Source organism: Culex quinquefasciatus, chromosome 2 (assembly GCF_015732765.1).
Source record: "Culex quinquefasciatus strain JHB chromosome 2, VPISU_Cqui_1.0_pri_paternal, whole genome shotgun sequence".
Lineage (NCBI taxonomy): Eukaryota > Metazoa > Arthropoda > Insecta > Diptera > Culicidae > Culex > Culex quinquefasciatus.
Window position 1 is genome coordinate 208,716,898 of NC_051862.1, and position 21,217 is coordinate 208,738,114.

At 33.0% G+C, this 21,217-nt stretch overlaps 1 protein-coding gene across 7 annotated transcripts in view; it reads left to right on the top strand.

Annotated features, from left to right (window-relative positions):
- Positions 1-21,217, top strand: part of LOC6041782 (dual specificity protein phosphatase 3) — a 66,077-nt gene that overhangs the window by 32,609 nt on the left and 12,251 nt on the right. For 2 of the 7 annotated variants that reach the window (XM_038252268.1, XM_038252271.1), the window contains exon 1: positions 18,916-19,379. The exons of the other annotated variants lie outside the window; for them this stretch is intronic. In XM_038252268.1, the coding sequence (XP_038108196.1) occupies positions 19,359-19,379 (21 nt within the window). In that variant the 5' untranslated portion in view covers positions 18,916-19,358. Of the gene's footprint in view, positions 1-18,915; positions 19,380-21,217 lie in introns of those variants that run through there. 7 annotated transcript variants of the gene reach the window in all.

Here is a 21,217-nt window from a genome sequence, read left to right on the forward strand (position 1 = left end):
TTACTATGTTGAACTCTTCCAAGTAAATTTTTGGTTACACAATGTATCATTTCTATTGTTACAACAAACCTGAAACAAATTTGCTCACCTAAGGTAACTTGATTAGCGCCAATCAACTATAAATAAATCGAGCTCATAGAATCGCTGCTGTCTTGATCATCCCTCCAAATGTTGTTGAGTGTTGGTTGCCCAAAATAAGTCAACAAAGAAGCGTCAAAACAACAAAGATGGACTGTCTCTCAGAAAGATCGGTCAGAATTAAATTGGAGCTTGCAGACATTGTATGATTCGTTTAATTTAAAAAAAAAAGTTTGAATCACCATCATATGAAAATTTTCCTCCGTGCCACCAAAATTTCACTCATAGATGGCTGGGAAAACTTCGACAGCGAAACCAATCTCATCACAATCAATGAAAGCATCAGATGGGCGCTAATCCGTGGGCTGCCTCACAAACTTCCGGCCCGGAATCTCTCACACTTGAGTTGCTCAACTTAATTGAATCTATTTTCCGGGCTCAGCATGCGATATCCCTGCTAATGGAATTGGAGAGTTAATTTTATTATTTTAGCAAAAAATTAAAACAAGGAAAATCCTTAAACAAGAAATTTCCTCAAAAGGTCAAGTGATTAATTTCTCGCTTAGCCATTCATTCTGCAAAGTTCAACCGTACTTTCTGCATTTCTTCAACTTTGCCCCGTTCGATGAGCGGGGAGTTCTAATTTTATCAACTTATTAGCATAACAACGTAAGCCGGGCTATTGACAAGCAGAGAAGCCAGCCGCGAGGTTCACGGTCAAGCCCTGCTGGGTTGACAACCAACGCGATTGTGGGTGGCGGCGGAACGCTGAAAATGTGCGACGCATTCTGAACACTGAAACTGCACTGCCTCTCTTGGTGACTGCTTTACTTTTGCACTGGTTGACCATAGTTTAATCGGTTAGGGGTGTTCAATATAGTTTACTTATATTTATCCGGAAATTAATTATGCTTACAGAGCCTTTTCAAACAAAACTCTTGATTTTTGTAAAAATCAATATTATGAAATCAGTATTTTGGAATTTCTAGGAATATTCTCAATAAAATTATGTTTTCTTTGATCTTGACTGTACATTTCAATATTGTTAATCATTTTTTTAAAGAAATTCTCTGATACTTAAGACAACGATATATTTTTGTATTATTGATTTAGAAGAAATATGTATGGGTAATTTATCTAATTTATCTTTATCATAAAAAAAATTACATCATTAGTTCGTCCATGTCAGTTCTCAAATACTTTTGGCATAAACTTTAAAAAAATATTTGCAATGGCCGAAAACTCTTAAAAAAGCTTATTTTTAAAGTCTAAAGTTGAAATGCACAAAATAACCATTTTAAAAACTCTCGTTTTTGGAAATGTTTTAGATGACAAAAAATGCAATTTTTTGAGCTATGGAAGAAGCTTGACAAAATTTATTTAGCAGTTATGTCATTTTTTTTAAATCATGGTTTCATGTTTAATCATGTTGAAAAAAAAGTCGAAAAATAGTTACTGTATGTTTGGATTTCAAATCATTTTTTTTTTTCATGCAGTCAACCATGCTCATGCTCATGTTCAAATTTAAAATCATTTTTAAATAGTTTTGTTCTTAACAAAAATGTCGATATCGTTAGCCACCAAATCAAAAAAAAAAAACTCAGATTTTTATTTTTCAGGTAGAAATCGAAAACATGCTTGACCATTCCCAAAAAAATAATCAAAATTTCAAAAAATTCTTATGAACAATAAATAAATATATCGTGTACTTTTCAGATCATTCATATAACAATATTTCCAAAATATCCAAATTTACTCTTATCTGTGAAGTAATTGAAACTAAGTTTTTTTCGGCCTTTTAAAATGTTTGGGCTTATTTTGATGTTTTTTTTTTATTTCTGTACAGTAATTTTCGATTGCAAATTGGATTTTCAATCTAAAATCAAACATTTTTTGCACAGTTTTCGGAAAAAAGAGTTTTTGTGTAGTTCATTTACAACACTTTCTGCCATTGAAATTTTGATTCTATGGCTTACATAAGAGCTTATTTTTTGGGAGGGAACCCTTTTTCTCGGTTAGACTTAATGGTCATGAACTTAAAAAATAATATACGCAAAGGCCAAATTGAAGATAGCAACACCTATCGAAAACAGCACGATTCGTAAAAGTTTGCCGATCGGGCTAGAAATTGAAATTGGGATTCCCTGGTCAAAATAATAACATCATTTTTTGCCATTAGGGTGTCCTACGCCGTATTAAAGTGGTCTGATAGAATGCCATTTTCGTAAATTTTCGCTAAAACCAATATTTCTAAAAAAAATCCTTAGAGAAAATTAGGTTGGAGTTTTTAAATTATGTATTTGAAGTCATATGAAAACTTGAAATGCTCAAATAGCTCATGTTTTAAATTATTTTTATCGGATCCCTTAGAAAATTTCACTTTTTTGAAAAAAAAATTAACAAAAAAAGGGCTGAATAATTTGTTGGGAATTGCTGTAAACATATATCTTCTACAATTAGGCCAATGCGAATGACGTTAAATTTAAAAATTTTAGAAAATAAGATGTCTTAATACTGGCATAAATTTTGTATGATGTTTTTTAGACCTGAGTGCATTTGAAAGGCTGTTTATGTTAATTAATACTCCAATTTCCAAGCTAACCAGGCGATAAGTTTCAAATTCGATGTCAAATTGATCATAATTTAGTTTTTTGTTTTAGTTTTAAAGAGAACATCTGACTAAATTTAAAATATATAGCAGAGAAAACATCTTACAAGTAAAATACCCATTTTGAATCTTTCCAATAAAAATAAATAAAATTTGTGAAGACCTCACTAGTGAAAAAAACGGTTATTTTGAAAAATATATTAAAATTTATCTACATAGAAAAAAATGATGGTAATATTCATCAGGAAATGTTGACAGATTTTGTGTCAAAAAAATTATTAATTTTACCCCAGAAAATGATGAATTTTTATCAGTTTTTGATGAATATTCATCAGGTTCACATTTTTACACAATTTTCATGTAATATTACTCAAAAAAAGTGATAATATCCAACCTACCAAATTTTCAACATTCCAAAATTTTTTCTGTGTAAGTTATTCTACACCAACTCACATAGACGATCCCTCTACGATTCGTGTGAAACTTTGTTTGAGAGGATAATTTTGGGTCCTGATCACAAATCCGAGATCTATTTTTCGATTTCTCATACGACCTCTATCATTTTCGAAATTAAAATATTGTTGTAAAATGTATTTTTTTTAATTCAGTACAACAGAAAAAAATCTTGTTTTTTTTTTTTGTAATTTTGAAGAATTATTTTTAAGAGTTCAATAATATTCTACAAAAATGTAGAGCACACAATTTCAAAACTTTTGATGTTTCAACTCGGACTCGAGGTCATGTCTAAAAAAATGCAACGAAAATTATAAATCTCATAATCTCATTATGTGCTGAAATAGCCCACTGAATAAAGTATAGCTCAAAACCCTTTCAGCATCAACGCAACCATACCTTTGCCCATTCATGGCACAATCGCCGGAAGTGAACAGAACTGTGATGATGATACCCTCTTCACCATCCGAACTGATCTATAAATGGGAGAATAATAGAACTTTGCAGCTACGGAATGGAAAGGGCGTTTTGCGATGTAAGCCGATGTTTGTGGCGTGCGGTCTTTCTAGGTTAAGTGGTTTCCGGAGAGGATCAATTTTTGATTGATGGCGAATGCAATCAAATGCGAAATGAAATGATTGTTTTTTTTTTAGAATGTTAGTGGTTTTCCGGTTGGGACTGAAATAGAATTTTTGTGGTTTATGGAAAACTTATTTATTTTTCAAGCGTTTTATTACAAAGATCAGAAGTTCAAGGAACCCATCTCAGTCACCAACATCAAGCTGTGTTACTAATTAAACGCCCAGCAAAACCCGCTTAACACGCTATCAATTTCAATCAATCGCTCGAACCTGATCGAATGTATTCGAGCCAAATGCGCAGCACACGCGCCCCAGGCCATTTTGGCTTTATCTCAGAAACTACAACAACATCGACTCCAGTATTTACCGTAGTGGGTGCATTTAAACACACCCACCTTAATGCAACCAACAGAGCAGTCAACTGAGGGAGCTACTGCGTCTCGTGTGCATCACAGTTTGTCACGTGTAGCAGTGAGTTGTTTGTGATGGATTTGAGCAAATAATCGAAATTGACCCGAGTTGAACTGTGATAGTTGAAAAAGAACAAAATTTGTTATTTTAGCAGGAAAAAAAAACTAATGTTTTAAGTAAGAACATAAATTGTTTATTCGGATTCAATGACTTTCCTTTTAAGATATATAATTTTGGCAGAATGAAATTGTTTGTGAAAAAGAACAAATCATGTTATCAAAACTCGAACAAGAGCAAAATTTGTAAACTCAAGATCAGCTGCATTTTCATATTATGTTCAACGTCTCTTCATTTTTGAATAAATATCAAATTTCTGCAAAAATTCATAAATTTTAACAAATTCTGTTCTTTCAACGGTGAACCTTTCCACTCGTCCCAAGTTCACGGCCGGTTCACTGCCTTCCCGTATCAACGTGTGCGCACGTATTTTTCTCGTCGCTCAGCGTCAAACCAACAATTATTCACGCTTGATTTGGTGCTGATGGCTTCTAGGGCTAATAAATACCCTCCCCCGCACACACACATCGGGCTGTAGACCAAAAGTGTTTATTTTATGGCCATATTTATCCGTGTGGTTGCTTTATAGCGATAATGGGGGAGGCATAATCGATTGTTGAAAATAGACGCGCGTTCTCAAGTGGAACCGTTTTCAACAACTGCCCTGGGGAGGGGGGGGGAAGGTCACCCTCCGGGTTGCGTGAAAAATCATTTGGTGGTGAAAAGTTGTTTCTCCTTCCAGGAATGGATTAAAAGTATGCACCAACGGAGCATAGTTGCACTTCGATGAAGAATGCACATTTTGAGCAACTAAAGGGGGGAAAAACAGTTTGTGGCTAGGATTGCTGGTCATGCTACATTGCGTTTTTCGATAGTTGAGCTAGCTGCGGTTATTTGGAAGAATTTGTTTTGATTAGGGAAAATGTTTGAGTGAAATGCAATTGTTTTGTGGTATTATCAAACGAATATTTAGTAACTATTTTTTTTCTTGAGTATAAATACCCGTTTTTGCCAAAGTTTTTTTGAAAATATGATTTGTAGCTTCCAAAAGGCTTATAACACATTTAAATATTGAAATCCCCAGAATTGACCATTTCCCAGAATGCCATTCAACAGAAATCTTATGTTTTGACAAAAACAAAAACAAAAAAAAAATCTTATCGCCAGTATGTTTTGACAAAAACAAAAACAAAAACAAAAACAAAAACAAAAACAAAAACAAAAACAAAAACAAAAACAAAAACAAAAACAAAAACAAAAACAAAAACAAAAACAAAAACAAAAACAAAAACAAAAACAAAAACAAAAACAAAAACAAAAACAAAAACAAAAACAAAAACAAAAACAAAAACAAAAACAAAAACAAAAACAAAAACAAAAACAAAAACAAAAACAAAAACAAAAACAAAAACAAAAACAAAAACAAAAAACAAAAACAAAAACAAAAACAAAAACAAAAACAAAAACAAAAACAAAAACAAAAACAAAAACAAAAACAAAAACAAAAACAAAAACAAAAACAAAAACAAAAACAAAAACAAAAACAAAAACAAAAACAAAAACAAAAACAAAAACAAAAACAAAAACAAAAACAAAAACAAAAACAAAAACAAAAACAAAAACAAAAACAAAAACAAAAACAAAAACAAAAACAAAAACAAAAACAAAAACAAAAACAAAAACAAAAACAAAAACAAAAACAAAAACAAAAACAAAAACAAAAACAAAAACAAAAACAAAAACAAAAACAAAAACAAAAACAAAAACAAAAACAAAAACAAAAACAAAAACAAAAACAAAAACAAAAACAAAAACAAAAACAAAAACAAAAACAAAAACAAAAACAAAAACAAAAACAAAAACAAAAACAAAAACAAAAACAAAAACAAAAACAAAAACAAAAACAAAAACAAAAACAAAAACAAAAACAAAAAAAAAACAAAAACAAAAACAAAAACAAAAACAAAAACAAAAACAAAAACAAAAACAAAAACAAAAACAAAAACAAAAACAAAAACAAAAACAAAAACAAAAACAAAAACAAAAACAAAAACAAAAACAAAAACAAAAACAAAAACAAAAACAAAAACAAAAACAAAAACAAAAACAAAAACAAAAACAAAAACAAAAACAAAAACAAAAACAAAAACAAAAACAAAAACAAAAACAAAAACAAAAACAAAAACAAAAACAAAAACAAAAACAAAAACAAAAACAAAAACAAAAACAAAAACAAAAACAAAAACAAAAACAAAAACAAAAACAAAAACAAAAACAAAAACAAAAACAAAAACAAAAACAAAAACAAAAACAAAAACAAAAACAAAAAAAAAAACAAAAAAGATTTGAAGATTTGAAGATTTGAAGATTTCAAGCAAAACATTGTAAAAGGTTCCAAGTCAAAAATGTAAACAAACGGGATTTTTACTGCAAACGATGCATTTAGTCGAAAACTACCACTACATTTCGAGAAAAACTTAAAAAGTTGATTTTTATGTGAAAAAAAGTCAGTTTTGCAAAAGGCCAAAGTTTGTGACATCTAGTTTGTTTTTAATTTCCACATAGACCCTTTTCATCAAAGGACCAATATGGAAATTGAGTTGTTTTGTTTTGAAATCGTGTTAGGTCCAGGGATAAACACAGTGTCGTTTTAAAACAAAAATAAAAACAATGTTTGGTCCTTTGTTTCAAATTCGTGGAATTGAACGACGAACGGTCCGCGCAGCCCGATTGGAAGTCCAGCGAACCCTGGGGATAAGGCATGACTCGGCTCGCAAGAAGGAGACGTCCGGGTGGTGGCCGCAGTAGCATTTCGTACACTTCGTCTCGGTACGGGCAGAATTTCGTATCACAAACCCAGCAGCACAACAATGTAGACGATCCCCGTTTTTCAACTCTTTCACACTTCCGGCCTCGCTTGCGGCCGTGCACAGCGGTTCCAGACAGCTTGGCCACGTCGTCTCTGTGACTTTTCAAAACTCCTTCTTAAATTCGGCTTCGTCAACAGGGAATTCAGACTTACCTATGTTTCGAGAATTTCTTTCTGTTTCTTCGGAAACAATCTTTGCTGGACACAAAAAAATACAATTATTTACTACACCCAACACCTCGCCCACTTAGTTGGGCTTCAAATGATCTTTTTTGCATAAAATAACACAAAACCACGACTAAAAGCTTCAAAAAACTATTCAAAACACCGAAAAATAATATTCGATTCGCAAAAGCCCGAATAGGAAAGTAAAATTTGTTTTGGTTAGGTCTGTTTTGGCACCGGGCCAAGCAAACAAAGCATCAACAAAAACAATTTGACATCGTGTTTGGCCAGGGGCCAGAATGGAAAGTGAACCTTTCACTGTTTTCAAAGGACTTAAAACACAAAGGGCCAACTCTCTCCCCACGGGGCAAAATATTTTTTCTGGGCCTATGTGGCTTTTTAATCCATTTTCTCGAAAAAAAATATAGCTTTTAGTAATTATAAGTACAAGACAACGTAGTCGTAATAGTTGTCCACCATTTATGTGGATAATCATTGAAATAATCTCAATTCTCTTGAAATAGGATTTGAAAAACTTTTCCCAAAATTCAACTTGCTTTTTCTCAATGTTTTGAAAATCGACTAAGAACCTTTTACAATGTTTTGCTTGATTTAAAGATTTGAAGATTTGAAGATTTGAAGATTTGAAGATTTGAAGATTTGAAGATTTGAAGATTTGAAGATTTGAAGATTTGAAGATTTGAAGATTTGAAGATTTGAAGATTTGAAGATTTGAAGATTTGAAGATTTGAAGATTTAAACATAAATTTTCCTGTACTTCAACATTACTATCAAGTCTGGACAGTATTTCTCATATCAAATACACAAAAGAAAATAAAAGCATCATCTATCAAATCATTTTGCAAACTCAAACATCAAAACAAATCTCTCATGTCTGTTGTCGAACATCTTTCGAAATTTTCATGTCATCCTTCCAATCAGAGAAAGTCATCAATCTTGTCTAGTCCGAAGTAACCCCCATCGTATAAAAAGCGAAAACTATCTTCTCAGATGACCTTCCACTATAGCTCCACCCTTCCGTGCGCCAATCCGTCGCCACCAAAAGTCAAAAACAACAACTTATACGATTTGCCCTTGCCCATTCAGCTCTGTCCACGACATTCGATCCTTGACACAGGAAAACCTTCTCCTCCTTTCCAAAGAAAATCTGGGCTAAGTGCCCAAGAACGAAGGAAAAGTGTTTTTCCTCCACGGTTAAAACATCGAGTGAAAAGCGTCAAAATGGAAAAGAAAAGCAAAAGCCCTTCAACTTTTCTAAACTGTCTGTCCTTTCTCCTCTTTTCAGTGGGAAAAGCATTACAAAACGGGGGAAAAGTCAACAACTCCGGTAACCATTCATGGAAAACTGCAACAAAAGCAAGGGAGGGAAAATTCTGCGAGAGAAAGAAAGGAAAAATGCAACGCCACTCACAAAAGAGGGGTTAGTTGACGGGTTGTGAGAGAATTTTTCTCTCACTGATGGTGAGTGACCAAAGCACGATGATGAGAGAAATGTCAGCTGAGTCACTCACCCAGTTGGGTCGGTGGGGAACGATTCGGAAAGTGAACCAGAATCGAATGCGCTTGGCCTTGCCCTCATAAATTTTACGATCAAACAAAGTTACAGTGCGGTTGGATTTGGTACGGAAAATTGATTCAATTTTGACGTCATATTTGAAAGTTTAAATTTATTAAATTGAAATCAAATTTAATTTTCAGTAAAAACACTGAAAAATCAAATGACGTAAAGTAAGGATTTGTTACTTCATCCATCCCAACATAACTAAACTCAAAATGTAAATTCCAAAGTTGATGATGTATCGTTTGCATAAAAAGTCAACCAGGATGGAAAACACACACTGCAGAAGTGCCATCGTATAACTTTTAGGTTTCAACCTGCGCGCTTTTTGCCGAGGGGCCACGTTTGTCAAGGTTTTTCCTGGCAACTTTTTTTTCATTTCCTTCTATGTTTGTGACTTCCACCTGCAAGCGTAGCGGCCGCGTGTTGTTTACTTTTAGCGCTTTTGTAGAAATGATTATTCCGATGTTTGTTTAGTAGTGTTTGTGTAGCCTTGGTGGTTCAGTTCGGCGAGGGAAAGCGGATGACGGAATTATGATGAGTTTTGTTAGCTTTTGTGATGGTGATGAAAATTTGAGACGATGGTGAAATGTGAAAAGATTATTTTATCACTATTTTGTGACAAGTTTATGTATTGGTTTGTAAAGTACATTATATTTCATATATTTTTTAAATCAAAATAGTCATATCAAAAAGGCGTCATCCATAAAGTACATCACGCTCTAGGGGGAGGGGGTCTGAGCAAGTGTGACATTGCGTGTTATAAGTATAGGAAAAGCATGACAAAAGGGGGGAGGGGGGGGGGGTAAATTTTGGCTGATTTTAGCGTGACGTACTTTATGGATGAAGCCAAATGTCATTTGATATTTAATGATAATACATTTTAAGTACATTTATTTTTACAAAATATGTTTTATTTAAAAGATACTAATTTGAATTATTATAGCGTCTAATTTAAATTTCTTTTTTTTTTGTAAATTATCCAGGAAATCCCAAAGTTCGAGTGGAAGTATAATTTTCCTTCAATTTCAGTTCTAGTCAAAAATTTACTAACACATTCACACCTCTGAGTGCCTTATAAGTTGATTTCATTGTATCAGAATTTGCTTTTTTGATTTCGTAATCATTGTTGAATTTTATTAATTTTCATCATTTTTTGTGTCTGTTTTACTTTTGTGAGTTTTACCATTGTTAAAATATAAATCATTCTTGCTTCAGTTAATTTTTTTGAATTGAGAGCTTTTTAGTTCTATCAATCATAAACTGTTCTTTAGATAGTGTTATAATAAATAATTTGAACGGAAATATTCCATCTATTAAATATATATTTAAATCATTTATTTGATATTTTTGTGAGCTTCTAAATTGCTCTATGTTAAACAGTTTTTGCAGAAATCTTTGTGATTTTCTCATTTTTTTAAGTTCAATCTTTCTGAAATCAAGTTTTTTTTAATATGCTTTCAAACAAATTTATTCTTGTTTCAGAAACGTTGTTAAGATTTTAACATACCTTTGAACGTAAGCAATTCTAAAATAAAATAAAGTAGTAATATAAATTTGAAGAAATTTTGAATAATTTTGATATTTTTCAAATAACTTATTTTTGTTTCTATTGTATTTCTGTGTTCTAGTTCAAGTCTAGTTTTAAAGCAATATTCCTCTTTGTAAAAACAAACTTTCGAGCATTAATAGTTTTTTTAACTATTTTAATGATTTGTTTTCAAAATCCAAGCACAATTTGTTTGATTTATTAAATTTTTTGATTGTGTTTTTTTTTCTTTCTGTAAAGTTATTATTTATTTCAAAAATGAGCAGGTCTATGAAAGGTTTTCTGAGAAATATTGATAGTAAAAAAATATATTGGAATATTCTTTTAAAATCATTTGTTTTTGTGTAAGTTATATTTTAGTGAGTTTTTCTAGAGAAAATAATGATTTTCAACACATTTTTGAGATTTTTTTTTTGTAAAGCAGTGAGATTTTTTTTTTCGGTTTGGGATTGGTTTGCTAGTCTGTAAAAAAATCTGTTCATATTTTCATTGTACTGTAGCTAACTCAGACATAATGCTCAATAAAAAAAATGTTATTTTGTGCTTTCGATTTAATCCTATTCGACCTTTTGTGTTTTCGATATGTTGTTGATTTGACCTTTTGTCATACATTTCCATTATATTTTCGTTTAATACTTCCGTTCAATTTTTCACAGGTTAAGGGCCATAAAAATCAATGAACTAAATATTATGAGTAACCCATCAATTTTATATTTTTTATAACCTTTTAGAAACTTTGTCTTTTTTAACGAAAAATAAATTTAAAAAATTATTACCGCCACAATAAAATATGAAACGTATTAAAAAAAAAAACTTTTCACATCCAAAATTCACTAAAGCTCAAGATATTCAAAAAATAATTCAAACGAGTACTAAAAATGATTTAAAATGCCGGGGAATGCATTCTAAATTGTTTTCAGCTGATTGCACTTATAATTACGTTGAAATTTTAAAGTTTTATTTTGAGATTACAGAAGTATTTAAGCTAAAAACATCATGAATTCCATCAAACTTAACAAAATCGATCAAAACCGGCTGAAGGTCACCGAATCCAGCTAAAACCCATCCACCACCCATTCCGATTAGTCTTGACATGGTCATAATCATTCATTATCACCACTTCCACCCCCTCGCCAACCAACAACTCTCACTACCACATCCCACGTCACGTTTTCCCGAAAACCAAAAGTCATCACCGCAAACAATTACCGATCCTCCGCGCGCGCTCCTAATGGCCATAATGCCGCCAATGATGATGACTTGCCTCGGGTCAACACCGGCTCCGGCCTCTGTTTGGGTCTGGACAACCTGGCCAGACTTGGTCGTCGCCGCCACCGGTCGGTCGTTGTGGGTGATAAGAGTGTAAAAGCTACGTAAATATTTACTAGACCTCTCTCCCTCGCTAGTCAGCTTTGACCATAAACTAATTTCGTGTCTAATTAATTGAATCACTCGCATCAGTTCTGGTTCTTCCTTACGGTTTGCTTCCACACTGGGAATCGGGAGGGGCGAGAAAATGTCCCATGAATAAATTATCACGCACAGCTTATTGATATGCCACTCGAGTAGTCGTTGCGCGTTAAATCTGCGGAATGGAGCTGCGTCTTGGCGGAGGAATTTTCTTCAGGGTTGAACTTTAGACCGAGTACAGCCCTGAACAAACACATTGTAGAATGTGGAAGTAATGAAATCACGTTTAAGACATTAGTCTAGACTCCGGTGGAGCGAGAGCTGACCGGATTGTCACACTATTTCGGTTCGCTGCTTTCACAGATCGTTGAAGAAATGGCCGAAGGCAATGAGATGATGTTGATGTCGTCCTCCCTGGTATAGTTATATCTACAGGAAGAGAATTGTCAGTGTCTTGAGACTGGGTGGACGGACTGACTGACGGTCGTCAGGTTTAGTCGAATGGACGAAAGACAGAAGATAACACCAAGAGGGCTAATGTGTTTGCGATGATGTCTCGACCGGATCTTAAAGGAGATGTGAACAAGTTTTCTCAAGTCCAACAACGAAAACATATATTCAACTTTAAATTGTGTGTCAAAATCCTTTAGTGCAACAATTTTAATAATTTCCTTTTAAAGCAAACTAAACCTAGCAACAAAGCGTTCCAAGAAGGATCAAGCCCAAAACCACTACAACTAGCTGTACAAATGCCACGATGTGGTTTCTCCACAAACAGAAAATAATCCTCCTCCTCCTGCAGCACATTTCTAGCCTAATGCCATCTGCTTGCTAAATCGTTCCTCTGCTTAAAAATACCCCCACATGTATGCAAATCAGTACCGCAAGCAGTAACCAACTCCTTCCTTTCCTATTTCTCCAAAGCTGTGATATCAAGCTGAGCCACAAAGAGCTTTTTCTGCGGCCATATTTGTGGGTAGCTTTCGTTTCAAGTTTTCCTCCCACTTCTTTTTGCCTATGTTGAAGAAAAGCAAGAAAACCCCGCGTTACTTAAAAAAAAGAAGCTAAAGGTTGCATGCATGCGATTTCTGGGTCACTGGACTGACAGCTGACGGGTTGCATTACCGGAGTGCATACATTCAGGGGTACTTCCCCCCACAAGCTTTGCTGGTGGGGGAGCTTTGGGGGAGAGGATCAAACGTTTTTAAAGTTATGCTTTTTCAGCACGATATGAGGGAGGTTTGGAATGTTTGTTTACCGCAACTGATTCGATTTTGCAGCAGTAGATTGTGGGTTAAAAATTGATCAAATTGATAAGAGACATGCAATGCTTTCTCAAAAATTTTACACAACAAAGTTTTTATAATTTAAATTTATAGATTTAAGAAAGAGTAGCCATACAAATTTGCTGAGTAGAAAATATTGAACCTCAAAATATATCATTAATTTTCAAGTTCACCCCTATGTACAAGAATCAAGCTTGTAAATAAACTTTACAGAACAACTCCTCCCAGCAAACTAACCCCAATGAATTTCACATAACTCTTGTTCCATTTACCACTACTTTTTTCCTTGCTGATTTTGAGCTTCGATTCGGTGCGTAAATAGTTGATGAGCGAGGCACAATCAACTCTCAGTTTCGCAAGCAGACCACCACTGTAGAAAACACCAGCTGAATAATGAACTGAAATTGGCCCCGTCTGAAAATCCGTCCAGAAATGGCAACAAAAAGTTCAGGGAAAAGTCACAAATACACGTTTCGAGAAATCGGCGAAAGCGAAAAAAAAAAGTCCGTTTGAAAGCAGTTTCCCCGACCCCGAAAGATATCTTGGTGTGGTGATAGTTTGATTGTGGTGAAAATGGAAGGAAAATTCCATGAAAAGGGGAGAAAATCGGCGACAAGAAACGCTATGACTGCGATGCAAATGGAGTTGAAATTCATGCTAATTGTGGCACAGCAAAAAAAAAAAAATACAATAAAAAGTTTATGATCTTCATTTAACTAAAATACACATTAAAATCCAGACATTTTTTTATTAGGTCCTATAATCATATATAACACAATAGCTTATAGGATCTTAAAAAAAAACTCTAGAAATGATTCCGAAAAAATTTCATATTTGTATCGATTGGAATTCATTTTAAAACATACTTCATGTGTCTATTTTTACTGTGTGCAAGTGATAGTGAATAAAAGAGCTGGAGGTCCGTTCGAAGTCATGGCCAGACAGAATTCCCTTATTTAATATTCATCACTACGAAACGGTGTGCTCATGGAAGCATTTTCCAAATCTTTGCAAGACATAAGCATTCATATATTGAAATCAAGGATAATAAGAATGGAATTTAAGAAACAAAAACTTGTTTTTAATAAAAATTTAAAAAAATCTCTTTTAAAAAAATAAACTGAAATCCTCCCAAATTCGAACATTTTTTAAGGACATTTTTTTTATGAAACTGTTTGTGTACTTTATTTTGACCAAAGACGTAATTTTGCATCATTAGGGAGCGTTCTTTAATTACGTAACGCAGATGGGGGGGGGGAGGTCAAAAGGCGTGTTACGCTCCGTTTTTTTGATTTGTATGTTAATATTATTACGTGGGGGGTCTAAAACTACGATTCGATATTGGACACAAAAAATGCGAAAAATAATCACTATTGAAAAAATCTCATTAATGGATATGTAACGAATATGATGACAGAAAAGGTCATCTTTTGAGTTATGGAACAAGTTGATCAAATTTGATTAAGCAGTATTATACCATTTTCGAAAAACTTTGATTCTTGCAAATCGTGGAAAAATAATATAAAATGAACTTTGTGTAAAATTTTATTTGAAATCGAAAATTATTTTACATAAATGTTGATATTGTGGTCCGTTTCGAGTTGAATTCACAGAAATTAGTTTTCTTGTAGATATCGTGATTTTGTTTATTTGTTAAAGGCTTAACCAAGCTTAACCTTCCCCGATTTTTTTTTATCATGAAATATCTAATAAATTAGCTTTGCAATAAAATCATTGAATTTTGATGTAACGATTAACTAGCAAATGTGCGTCTGATTTTTAATGTCAAAAAGAATCTATTTTTGACCGTTAGGGGCCATATTTAGGTTAGTTTGAAAACCTTTAATATTTTTTACTTCAAAGATTGGAAAAAAATCATAATATCTAAACAAATTTGTTTTATGTAAATCAAACGCATATTTGCTAACATATCATCTCTTTAAATTTTTTATGCTTTATTGGTGATAAAACACAAATTTGTAGGAAAATTTCCGCTCTTTTGAAAAAATATAATGTCAGAGATGGTGAAGCTCAACATAACTTTTACAAGAAAAAAAAATCAAGTTATCAGAAAAAAATCAATTTCTCTTCGAAAATCGTGCACACTATCAAAATTCATGTAAAGAACTTTCCGATTGCATATTTGATTTTACATCTTAAAATATTGTCAAATATTTTTTTAAATAATTTTTGTCGTATTCCAACATTCATTTTTTTGAACAAAATAAAACACTGCTAAATTACTTTCAAACAACCTGCTTTTGTAATCTAAAACTTATGAAAATGAGAATTTCTTAAAAGTGTACTTTAGCGCTATATAATTTATTGTGTGAAAAGTCGAATAAAAATGAGTAGATTTTTCAGAGTGAAGTTACAATTTTGCCGAAGATCCAATCGATCAGAAAATCCTTTGTCATGCTACAGATTTTTGATAATTTTATTAGCTTTTTGTATTGACTTGGGCGAACGAACTAAATATGCAAATTGACTTTTTTGGCCAAACACAATATTGATATGATTAATTTAAATTGACAATTTGTAAGGTAATTTTAAATGTTTAATTTGAAAAATTCGCGGTGAAATGTTTGTTTAACTATATTTATCGACTTATAATAAAATGGATAAAAATTTTAGGTTAAGTAAATAAAGGTTCCAAATTTGATCAAAATTATTCATATTTTTAGCAAAATGAACATAATTTGTTGCCAAAGAAACACATTTTGCTGCATGAACTGAACAGTTTTCAAGTTTGTTATAAAAGTTGTGCTTTTGAAAATTCCTATAAAACAGAAGTTATTTTTGAATTCTGTTTCAAAAACACCTAAAACTTGTTATTAAAGAACTAATATAAACTGTTCTTCATGTAAAATGCGGTCCGTTTTCGAACTAATTTTCATTGAGAAAAATATGGCACTCTGAGATTACCATCTCCGGGGGTGAAAATGGGTCTTGGAGGAGAAATTGGGCCATACCTGATGACGGTATTGAAATAATCTTATTTATCAATGTTATCATAATTATAGATGGGTAATTCTCCGCCAACTCACACAGCAGTTGCCCCGACCCCTCTTCGATTTGCGTGAAACTTTGTCCTAAGCGGTAACTTTTGTCCCTGATCACGAATCCGAGGTCCGTTTTTTATATGTCGTGACGGAGGGGAGGTAAGACCCCTTCAATTTTTGAACATGCGATAAAAGAGGTGTAAAAGTGGACTTTTATGTAAAATTAGACGCCCGATTTGATGGGTACTCAGAATTCCGAAAAAAACGTATTTTTCATCGAAAAAAACACTAAAAAAGTTTTAAAAATATTCCCATATTCCGTTACTCGGCTGTAAAAAAATTTGGAACATGTCATTTTATGGGAAATTTAATATACTTTTCGAATCTACATTGACCCAGAAAGGTCATTTTTTCATTTAGAACAAAATTTTTCATATTAAAATTTCGTGTTTTTCTAACTTTTCAGGGTTATTTTTTAGAGTGTAACAATGTTATACAAAGTTGTAGAGCAGACAATTACAAAAAAAAAATTGATACATAGACATAAGGGGTTTGCTTATAAACATCACGAGTTAACGCGATTTTACGAAAAAAAGTTTTGAAAATGTTGGTCGTCGTTGATCATGGCCGTTCATGGTCACCCGCGACAGACACGGACGACGAAACAAAGAGAAACGCAAAAAGTAACTTTTTCAAAACTTTTTTTTCGTAAAATCGCGATAACTCGTGATGTTTATAAGCAAACCCCTTATGTCTATATATCATTTTTTTTGTTATTGTCTGCTCTACAACTTTGTAAAACATTGTTACACTCTAAAAAATAACCCTGCAAAGTTAGAAAAAACACGAAATTTTAAAATGAAAAATGTTGTTCTAAATGAAAAAATGACCCTTCTGAGTCAATGTAGATTCAAAAAGTACATTAAATTTCCCATAAAATAACATGTTCCAATTTTTTTTACAGTCAAGTAACGGAAAATGGGAGAATTTTGAAAACTTTATTAGTGTTTTTTTCGATGAAAAATACGTTTATTCGGAATTCTGAGTACGCCATCAAATCCGGCGTCTAATTTTACATACAAGTCCCTTTGACACCAAAATTCTATCTCATCACCGTTTCAGGCTGCAAATTATTGAAAAACACCTCTTTTTTCGCATGTTCAAAAATGGAAGGGGTCGTACCGCCCCTCCGTCACGAGATATAAAAAAACGAACCTCGGATTCGTGATCAGGGACAAAAGTTACCCCTTAGGACAAAGTTTCACGCAAATCGAAGAGGGGTCGGGGCAACTTTTCCCGATTTCGTGTGAGTTGGTAGAGAACCTTTTTAAACTTTTCCAAAAAATGTTTAAAGCGTCTTCTTGAAATACTTTGAACACTTTGAACACCAAAGTCTGTATGTTTCCATACCATTCCGTACGTATTTAATTTGTATTTTCCATTTTGCAGAAACATCTTAAACCCATCAATGTCACCTTGGTTTTCAATGTAACCCCTGTTTAAGTTACTCTAAATTTCATCCAAATCGTAAAAAACAAAAAAAAAAGAATAAGAACTATTTCGTGAAATAGGAAGCAATTTTCTTTGGAATGCCTTCTTTAATTCTCTTTTACATGTTGAACTTTGCTCTTTCAGATGCTTGTCATGATAATAGTTGATTTAATCATGACAAATAATTCCATACCTTCAATACCTAATTCAAGAGCTCTTGCTTGTTACGGCGGTAGACGACCTAGGATATCTTAACTAATCTACAACATCCGGTTCGAACACGGTTGCTGCGTTTGAAACGGAATTCATATACGATTCTAGTTAGACCTTGCAACATCAATTTACGTTGCGCGACACTTTTTGGAAGTGTTGGCAAAAAATATGAAAATTGACCAGATTTCGGCTTTAGTGGAACCTTAAGTTTGAATTAAAATACAAACATTATGAAGTCATTTAAAAATGATTGGCTTTTTAAAGTGAATGAAATTAAGGATTTTCTGAAAATAAGCTTAATTTGATGAAATTGCGAATAAGAAAAGACAAATGAAAATAAAGAATTATAGGTTTGGTGGATGCTTTCAAAAAAATGTTATAGTAAAACATATAGTTTACAGTCTATTGATTGTTTGTATAATTTCAGTGATTTTTTTTTATTTTCCTAAATTTTACTCAACAGAAATTTTCTTAACTTTTTCCTTGAAAGGATTGAGGGAAATAATCAACTGGAATGTTTAATAAATTCATCATTTATTTGCAAAATTGATGTTTTAATCAACTAACAAAACTAAGTTCAAGAATCGTCCCACCGTTCTCCCACAGTCAGAACCCTGTCATGCTGTTCCTTTTGACACCCTGAGGGAGGATGTTTATTTCCTATCAGTTAAACCAAGGGACATCGCCACAACTCAGTTCAATATAATAAAAACCCGTCCTTTATCCTTGCCCTTCGCGCCCTTCAGCCCCCCTCTCAACACAACTCAACTCGCTTTCGTTCGATCGCGCCTCACCACAAAACATAAAAACTCGAGTCCTGAAATGCAAACTAGCATTCGTTGTCTCGCTCCCTCCAACTGCCCTGTTGAGCTGTGTCCTCACTCTCTACCAGTAGTTGTATTGGCAGCCGCGAGGACAGTTGATGAGCCTCTCCGGCCGGGGGCTCCCGGTTTGTGTGGCAGTGTGTGCGATTGAGGGTGGCTCTTTTTTTTCGTGGTTTGGGGTGGGCTTCACCTGGGCCGTCTGCTGACAGCCGAACTCATTCGTGTCCTAGGTGTTGTTGGTTCCGGTCGATTCGACGGTCGTAGTTCTAGTTGCGCTCGGCGAAAGGTCCAAGGGAAATTTCCAGTTGATTTGGTTTTGTTCTTACGGTGTTGGTTCAGATTTCACGGGTGAAACGTTAGGCTGCCGCAGTTGAACCACCGCGTAAAAGTTGGAAAAGTTGGAAAAGTTTTTTGGTGACATTTTAAATTTCCTGGGAAGTGAGACAACCAAGATTAATGCCGGAAAAGTGTAAAGTTCACTCCCTTAAGAAACAGGAAGAAACAATACTAATGAGCCGGGTGGGAGAGATTGTGGCTTTGGATAATTGAATAAGCCAAGATTTTAAATCTCAACGCAACACTGGAAGGGCAGGAAACTTTTCCCGTCAAACAAGTTGGTTTGTGAAAGGAGGAAGTGCACAGAAAGTTTGAATAAATATTAAGTGTGAATTTAATTACGTTTGTTAATTTCAACTAAAAGTGTTGCAGAAGCAAAGTTAGCCCTGTGTGGAGAAAGTGCATTTTATTTGGATTAATAACTGAAATACTAAAGAGCTGCTGCTATGGCCAAATCATTTATTAAGGTATTACAGTGTTTTCAATAAGATCTATTAATGAAATATTTGAAGGAACGTTGTTGTCTTATTATTCCAAAATTGTCCAACTTACGGACCCAATCCTGCAACAACGGGATTGTATAATTTACTGTAAATTACATTGTGGACAGTACTCTAGGGGATGAATTAAAAAAATATGTCGATAGTTCCCGTAGCTTTGAAGATACTAAAATGTCTGGAACAAAAATCTGGGTGCAAAAGCTCTGATCGATGTGCACCGTTCAACTGAGGCTTTTTCTATAACAGTGAAACTTTTTTTTACGTGGTGGCGTTACGCTTTTTATTTTGTCAATTTCTCTTAAACTTAAAGATTTGAACAAAACCTATAATTTGCTTTTAATAGATTGCAAAAATGTTGAGTGGTCTAGATCTAGAAATCGACGAAATAAAAAGCGTAACGCCAGCGCGTAAAAAGAGTTTTCACTGTATTTTAAATTTAAGTACGATTCATTTTTCAATGTATGTATCATTAAAACAATTTTAATGGTTTTATAACTTCCAAACAGAAAGTTTTTTATCGTTAAATAAACATGGGTGTTTTTGAATACTCGATAAAAGCCAAAGCTAAAATTGTGTGTCTAACAAAAAAATGTGTAAAGCCAGTTTCAATGTTTGAAATAAAAAAAATCCAGTAGTGTATAACATTTGCCTTGTAATGAATGATGACTACGCAAAAAATTATACGCTGATTTTTTTGCTGTTTTTTTCTGTTACAAAAAAAAATGATTTCCAAAAAAATTATTTGCTTTATTCATGCTTAAGAGAATCTAGACAGCATCCTTTCAGAAAATGTTGGAATATGCCAAAAATCCAAATAAAATTAGCTTTACCACAAAATCGATTAATTTTTGAGGATTAATATACCATTAAAAATAACTGCAAAATTCAAAAGGTTCAAAAATATTTATTTTTGATCATTAGGCCGATGCAAATATTTAAAAAAAGTTTTTGTGCCTTGGTCAAAGGGGGTGAAATAAAAACATATAAAAATTTAAATGACAAGCCATAGTCTTCACATTTAAATGAAAAAAGTGTTTTAAAATGCATTTTAAACTAGTTCAGTTTTTTTGCAATCATTAGTTTTCAAAAAATCTAAGATCTGACAAAAACAAAAATTGTATCAAAAAAAAAAAAAGATTTTGCATCGAAAATTTTCAAAAAATCTTAAGATTTTTTAATGAACCCAAACTTGCTAAAAATGATTTTAAACGCAGAAGAATGTGTTTTAATTTGATTTCAGCTGGTTGCACTTGAATTTTCATTTAAATTTTGATGTTTATTGTAAAAATATTTTTTTTTTTGCCAAAAGTTTTTAATTTTTTTGAATGCCCGTGTTAGCTTATTTTTGAAAAAAATATTTTCAAATAACTAAGAGGATTTCCAACATTTTGCTGTTTTGATTTTTGTTGATACGGCCTTTGGTTGCTATAGGAGCTATGACACTACCGCAAACAAACAAACAAACTCGCACTTTTTCATATTTGACAGTTTGTCTAACTCGCAAACTCGCAAACAAGGCAAAATGTATGCAGGCAGACGTTTGTACAAACAAATCCAGGTAAACTAGCAAACTGTAAAAAGTGCGAGTTTGTTTGTTTGCCGTAGTGTAATAGCTCCTTAAGATGCAAAGATAATAATCGAGTAAAATGAGATTTTCTCAACGTTGCAAAATTAACTTTCGATTTTTGATCTCTGAAAAAAACTGGCATAAGTTTTAAAGTTGAAAATTTGCAACTTTTTTGATAAAAAAAATCATTCAGAAGTGGCTATAAATTGATTCACTCCATAAAAATAATAACTACAGT